Source organism: Apteryx rowi, unplaced genomic scaffold (genome assembly GCF_003343035.1).
Source record: "Apteryx rowi isolate R43461 unplaced genomic scaffold, aptRow1 scaffold_67, whole genome shotgun sequence".
Classification (NCBI taxonomy): Eukaryota; Metazoa; Chordata; class Aves; order Apterygiformes; family Apterygidae; genus Apteryx; species Apteryx rowi.
This window is the reverse complement of record NW_020450949.1, coordinates 1,264,323-1,271,747: the sequence shown is the minus strand read 5'-3', so window position 1 is coordinate 1,271,747 and position 7,425 is coordinate 1,264,323. Positions and strand designations below refer to the sequence as shown.

General features: G+C 43.5%; 2 protein-coding genes across 2 annotated transcripts; one reads left to right on the top strand and one right to left on the bottom strand.

Annotated features, from left to right (window-relative positions):
• Positions 1 to 13: 13 nt before the first annotated feature.
• Positions 14 to 4,382, top strand: DFFB (DNA fragmentation factor subunit beta; the record flags this gene model as incomplete). The annotated part of the gene is made up of 5 exons (XM_026085438.1): positions 14 to 257; positions 995 to 1,074; positions 1,242 to 1,415; positions 1,674 to 1,774; positions 2,304 to 4,382. Coding segments are annotated over 5 exons (816 nt in total), but the record flags the coding sequence as incomplete, so codon positions are not given.
• On the bottom strand, positions 3,015 to 6,597 carry CUNH1orf174 (chromosome unknown C1orf174 homolog). Its single transcript, XM_026085672.1, has 3 exons — positions 6,246 to 6,597; positions 6,043 to 6,102; positions 3,015 to 5,441 (listed from the first exon to the last, which is right to left on the bottom strand). Exons 1-3 carry the CDS (start codon positions 6,444 to 6,446, stop codon positions 5,334 to 5,336), a joined length of 369 nt encoding a protein of 122 aa, XP_025941457.1. The 5' UTR covers positions 6,447 to 6,597; the 3' UTR covers positions 3,015 to 5,333.
• Positions 6,598 to 7,425: the final 828 nt, after the last annotated feature.

Sequence of the window (7,425 nt, the reverse complement as noted above, 5' to 3'; positions counted from 1 at the left end):
GCCGGGGCGGGCGGGCCGCGGCCGGGGCCGCCTCAGCCTCCCTGAGGCGCCGCCCGTTGCCCGCGCAGGCTTCAGCGACGTGGGGCGGCTCCTGGCGGCCTCGCACGGGCAGCGCGACGCCGTGGTGGAGGCGGCGCGGAGGCTGCTCGCCGACGAGCGGGCGCCCGCGAGGCAGAAGCTCCTGGTGGATCTCCTCCACACCCTGGACGAGAACATCCTCGCCGAGGACAAGCAGGACGACGGCAAGTGGTTCGAAGGCGAGTGCTGCGTCCTCCGCGCTAGGCCGCGGCTCCGCGGAAAACGGCCTCCTCTGCCCCTTCTAGATTTCCTTTAGGAGAGGAAACTTAAAAATGTGGGGGGCTCCTTTTGCTTTATACGGTTTGGCACTTCTTGCTGGTCAGGGGAGCGTTATTTTAACAACTTACCTTAGCGTACATTCTTCAGGTTCTTTAAAATATATATTTCGGTATCAAAAAATGCTAAAATCCACCTTTCTCTATTGCTTCACCCAATGTAGTTCTACAATATACAACTAAGGGAGATTTTCCCCATTAACGCAAAGTAGATCCGCACTTATAACAATCTGCTAATGACGTATTGATAACTCGTATACATCAGCCAGCTAAGCCTTCGCTAAATTCTGTTTAAGTTTTCTTTCTAAGCTCATCTTCCAGTTCCCAGGTCATGCTGAACTCGTCATTCTGAACTCTGCAGTTCTTTCTGAACTCTTCAGGTTTTATCTGATAGTCTTTTAGCATTCTGGGTGTATGCACATTAGTAAGAGCCATTTAACAACTAAATATCTATTACTGCTCTCAGAAGCAGACAGTCTGCTTGGTCCTCGGAAGTGCTAAGACCAGGGTAGTCTTGTATCAGTAAAATAAAAATGGAAAAGAAAAAAATTACGTATACTGAGTTTTCTGAAAAGAAGGGATAAATCTAAGCAGAAATACAGAATTAAAGTACTGTACAGTTATGAAATAACTCTCTTTAGGTCTAGAGTCTCGTTTTAAGAATAAATCAAGCTACATGCGATACAGTTGTGAAAGCAGAATACGAAGCTACATGAAAGAGGTAAAAGTTTCTGTTAAAGTAACATTTTCAAGCTGCTAGTAAAAAAAATTCAGTAATCACATGTATCTAAAAAAATGCTTCTGTAGTGCAACATATCTGTTGTAGAAAAAAGCCTCAATCTGCTATAGGCACCAAGGAATGACTGTACTTTTTTTTTTTTATTAAAGGTTAGTGGTTTTATTTCAAATGTTCATCCAACAGCAAGAGAGGCATATAAAAGGATAATTGACCTTATGTTGGATAAACTGAAATCTGTGAAATACAATGGGTGCTACTTTGACAGAAGAGAGGAGGAGGAGGCAGTCCGCCTGTGCACTGCGGAGGGATGGTTCTCTTGTCAAGTAAGTTCAGCCCTTTCTAAAGCACGGAGTCTTGATTGATTGCAACAAGCAGTGGCATGATTTACAATGATGGTATTAGGGGAAGGAGACAATTTGATGTTTGCGTAGTGAAGTATCGATCAAGTTCAGCAGTGGGTGATACGCAGCTTGCGTGATCTATTTCTGGTTACAGCAAATGAAAGCTTTGTCAATACTGGGGTAGGACCAGGCTAGGATGAGAAGCTGTACACCCTTCATCGTATTGATCTTGTTTTGCAGGGACCTTTTGACAGYGATTACTGCCCATCTAAGCATTCTATCAACCCCTACAGTAACAGGGAAAGCAGAATCCTCTTCAGTACGTGGAATCTYGATCACATGTATGTATAAAGTATTAATGCAGACTTACCTGTTTCATGCTCTTCATCTTGAGTAGCAAAGATGTTGCCAGTGAGTCTTTCCCCCTTCCTTGCCCCCATCATACACTTAGCTCCACTACGAACTGTGCATTGCTGTAAAAGGTGCTTGGATGCTGCAACAGCATCTGGCAACATAAAATCCCAAAGACAGATTATAATGCAGTCTCTCATTAGCTGCTTTGCTTGTGTTCAGATTTTCTTTGTATGCAAACATGCCCCTCCTCAGCATATTACCCTTTGGGAAGATTGCTCTCTTCTATACCTGTCTCTGGCAAAAAAAAAACCCTCAGACCCATCTTCAGGCAGTGTGCACTTGTGAAACAAAYAGGATTTGCTAAACCAGTTTCTTCAGGAAAGAAAAAAAAAAAAAACTTTATAAGCCTACTTAACAGCAAAAGATTTCAACCTCCATCCTGCTTTTAGAGCAGGATGGAAACATTATTATGAAAAAAATTTGATGGTAATGCTTTTTTCCCATTATATATTGCAGAATAGAGAAGAAACGAACTGTTGTCCCAGAACTGGCAGAAGCTGTCAAAACACRGGATGGAAGAGAAGTGAACTGGGAATACTTCTATCAGCTGTTGTTTACCTTGGATAATCTAAAGCTTGTACATATTGCTTGCCATAAGAAAACCAATCATAATCTCAGCTGTGACAAAACTAAGATTTACAGGAAAAGGAAGCAAACCCACAAGATTTCATAGCGGTACACCGGAAAGTGACTTCTGTTTTTTCCAAAATCATGWAACATGATACCATTTTTAAATAGCTCCACTTTCTTGAACAAAAAGATATTTAGCAAGTCTCTTCTGCTAAGGACCCCAAAGTAAATCAATTGCAATCTCACAAAGCATACATTCAGATTATGTCTGATACTACTCTCCCTCCTTCCTGCTTRCTACAGGCCTTGCTTAATCATGTTACGTTAAGTGTGATAAAGTACAGCTATAAATCATATTAAAAAATGTATTCCTTCAAACATTAAGGCAAACAACACTTCAGGATAATTATTTTGCTCTGTGCCTCTTGCAGGTAGACACCCATTGTATTTCAAATATGCCAAATGCTGATTCAGTGAYGGAGCCGTTGGCTCTTCTGTATCAGAATACCTGCACTTATCCGCAACCATTCCGCTTGCTATTATTTTAGATACACACTTTCTAGAAGGAGTAGCAAGGCCCCCTTTGCTTTTATGATGTTCTCTATTTGTCATCCTTCCCATTGATTTCCCTCTCCTTTCAGACGGTTTCTGCCTCTTTAGCTTGAGTTTGCTTGAAGCAAGACATGCAGTGTTACTGGGTAAGCATCACATTTATGTGCTGCTTTAGAATATTTATTGCTCCTGTAACACACCCTCTACCTCTCATAAACAAAATACAAAATATATCAATATTTATTATTTATTTTTTTAAATATCAGCTCATAGCAACTGAAYTCTCAGGGACTGTCAGCATAAGCAACATTTGTATCTTCTTAATGAAAAAAAATCATGGGCATCTTTCTCCACGTGTATGTGAAGATAGAGGTKTGTGAGTGGTTAGTAAAACATATCAGACTAAAATAATAAGACTAAAACTAAAATAAYGAGGCTAAAAAGACTGAGCATAGGGAAAGGTGTTTATGAATGAGGCACTAGATGCTTCTTTATAATTAACATAACTTGGCTCATGTGTAAGGAAATTTCCTACATGCAGTTGGTTCTCCTTCTTACCCACATAAATTCAGCTAGTCCAGCTAGAATGGTATTAAGATCATATTGCTGTGTGAGCCATGATTAGTAAGTCTTGGGAATGCAGGAGTTTTGCTACAGAGAGTATTAAGTTACTTGAAAAGTAAACAACAAACTCAACCTCCCTCCGAAACTTTTCAACATYAAAACCAAGTTAGTGCATTTCTAATGCAGGATTTCTAAACAAACAGCACTGTGCTGAGTTTACTCTTCCTGTTCACTTTTTAAACACGCACGTCACCTGTAACTAAGATAGAAATGCACTATACTGTTTTGACATTCCAGAAGCCATCACATCAAAGATTCTGATGACAAATACTATGTGATCTATATGGCACACTTTCTACACGCAGTTTTAGCACTGTACAAAATGGTGATTTTCAAAGATGAAGATCTACGTGTAAAGGCGTATTTGCTGGAAAGGAGGCAGCTAATAAACCTAAATGAGATYTGAGAAAAGCTGGAAGGACTACTTCACAAAAGAGTTGTACTGAAAACCACGAGAGCAATATTAAATTAAATCTTTGTGTATTACCGAATTAGAGTGAAAAGGAGTCAAGAAATATCATTGACAGAAACAACGTATCAGCTGAATGGGAATGTGAATGAATTAACATGTCATGCATATACAATTTGTTTGGCTTACAATTTTAATATGAATGCTTAAGAGGCTATAGCTGTAGAAATTAATATTTATTTAAACCATCTGCTGATTATATTTACTTTCTAGAAATGTAGAGGAAATTACTTATAATAAAAAAATAAAGTTGTGGAAGCTGATTGTATAATCACACTTTCAAAGACGTATTATCATAAACACTGGATGAATGAACAGTTCCCAAAGTCTCTGAGGTTGCTCATTATTTTCCAAAAATACAGGCAAAAAGAATAAATCTGGGGGACTGAGCTAATCCTTAGCAGTCAATACTCACCTACCAATAAAGTGCTATGTGGAGAGATTTTATTCCTTCTTTATCACCACCAATGACCGCATTCTCAAAAGTTCCTAGTCGTAACCCTTGGAAGACAGTTGAAGACARTATTGCACAAGCTGCATGACACAAATATTAAAAAGGGCAATTTTTACGGTTGATTTGATGGAAGAGGGAAGCAACAGGATTCACATGGTGGTTGTTCAGAAAACTGACAGGCAATAAAAATATATTTATCATCTTGAGACCAGAAACACTGAACTCGCATTGACATATGTGCCTTTAGTTTTGACAGCAGAACTGCATTTCAAAGGTCTGAACTGCTTTCATTTTAGAAGTAAACAATGCAACAGTAAGCTTAAGGAACAGAGGCTGGTATCCTTCCTTGTACTGGGTAGCCTACTAAATAAGTTACTAATTAGATGCCAAAACCATCACAGAATTAAAAGGAAAAGGACTATCTCTCTGTGTTCTAAGATTGCTTGCTTGGGTAGTTTTAAAGAGGAATGAGAATAGGCCAACTGTTTCCTGGAGGTATTGGCTCAAATTTACAGCACAGTAAAGCAAATGTCCATTTTTCATGCTTTTCTTTTTTAATAAAAAGTGTTAGTGGTAAAATGAAAAACTACAATTTATTTCCAATTCTCTAAAAATTCAGTCAAACTCTCCCCCCCGAGATAACCATGGGAGAGTACTGTATCCAACAAGCTCATAGAAATAAACTCTGCCAGTTCTCCCTCGGAGAAAAGGCAAATATAGACGCATCATGTCAGTGACACAGCCAACCATTACGTTTCCCTAACCAATATAATGGCACAAAATCCTTAAAAAAATAGTTTTATTTTACATTTTGTGGTTAGAGGACATCCTCTTCCTCCTCCTCATCTTCCTTTGCAATGAAATGCAGCTTTCTAAATTCTCGTCTGCTCATTGTTGTGCTTGCAAGTGCAACTGCTGGGAGGTCCTTTAAGAAAAAGGATAAAAACTTAAGAAAAAACAGTTGCTGCAAATAGCACACTTCCTACGTGTCCAGTGCTTCCCATTCTCCCACACCTGATGCATGAGGTATTAACACAAACCTCTTAGAAGTGATGGCATCTGCATAAACCTCAAATTCAAGCAGAGGAGCTCTGGGGGAACCTGCCTGAAGCAGAGCTGGCTCGTGGCCAAAGCGCGGGCTGCTGTTCCTTCTACACTCTTAGAAAGGGATTCGGAAAGGGCTAAGGGCTCTACGGTTGAACCTCCTTTCCCCTGCTAAATACCAACCCTTGCTAAACGACGGGAAAAAGAAAGCACCGCTTGTCCAAAGTTATGGTACATTAAAGGCAGGACCCGGGATTTGAATTTATAATTCTGTCCATTGCTCTGTCCAAAAGCAGAGCTGGTCAGAAACTGGTTTCTATTCCAAAGAATTAAAGTAAGCACAATTAAGAGCCAGTGACCAGTGAAAAACTACCTTGAAAAATAAAATTCTGTCTCCATAATGCAGCTATCTGTATCTTTATGAGTAAAAATATTTATCCTACGGAACTGGAATAATAAAATCTGAACAGGAAAGATCTTACTTGTGAGTTAGACTTGGCCAGGCAAATAATTTCATCTCTCACCGAGGTTAGTCTTTCTATCTAGAAGACAGAGCACTTCTCCAGATGACTATCAATACTGGTCAAGTTTGCCTAAAATTTTGAGGTTAGCCTGGTATTGTTTGGAGACCCAAGGCAGAATGGAACCGAGTCTGTAAGGAGTAATCAGACTTTCATCCCCTTACCTGTATAAACTCAACGTTTCCAAAGAATCGGTCCATTGGCATCGGTTGGTTGCTGTCTTCGTCTAYGAAGGCACCGCAGCTGCTTTCCCCGGCCACGCGGCAGAGGTGGCTTCGCGCGTTCTTGCCGCTTCCCGTGTCTGCCGGGGCTCTGCTCGACCGCACCGCAAACGGTTTCGGAGGAAGGCGGCGCTCCGCACGCATCCCCGCGGCGCTCTCACCTTTTCCCCGTTGGGCGTTGGCACCAGGCCGCCGCGGGGGTTGGCGCTCGGCTGAGGCGCCGCGCGCCGCTCCTTCCCGCTCTCCGTCCTCGCCGCCGCGCGCCGCTCCTTCCCGCGCTCCGTCCTCGCCGCCACGCGCCGCTCCTTCCCGCTCTCCGTCCTCGCCGCCGCGCGCCGCTCCTTCCTGCGCTCCGTCCTCGCTGCTGCGCGCCGCTCCTTGCCGCGCTCCGTCCTCGCCGCCGCGCGCCGCTCCTTCCCGCGCTCCGTCCTCGCCTTGCAGCCGCCTCGAGCGGCGCCTGCCAGCTGCCTTGCGCCAGGCAGACTGCCGCAAGAGAAGACAAGGCCCTAAAGCTCCCTTCAAACGCATTAATTACTTAATTAATTAATAAACAAACCACCAGGCGGCACTGCTCGCAAGGCCGGCCCCGAAAAGCAGCGAAGCCGCGAAGCGCGTGGCCAGCGTTTATCAAGGAGCTGCAGCTTGACCCCAAGCTACATCGCTACGAAAAATAACTATTATAAAGCGCACGTAAAAAGAACAAAAAGGAGCACCTAGGCTATACTAAGCCACAGTGTACAGCTCGTCCCCGACGGAAAAATCTCCTCCTTAAGCGTAACCTAACACGGCACGTGGCTAATCGCTGTTTGCATGTTTTCTCGGGGATGTTATAGATCGCAATTACTGTAACAGAAACAACTATAATTTGGCAAGACGAAGCGCCCCGCGACTTCACAGCCGCACAGATTAGCGGTTTGCTGTTCGGCAGCACAGAAACGCGTCTCCTGGGCCTTTTTTTGCACGCGCGTGTTTAAAAAAGCGATATAAGGGCAGGGGAGGGGAGGGTGCACTTAAACCCTCCCGGCAAACCGGCCCCGGAGGCGCCCGGCCCCCTCCTACCGGGCTCGCCGTCGGGGCCGCCTCCGCCGCGGGGTCGCCCCTCTCCCTGCGGCTCCTCACGCGG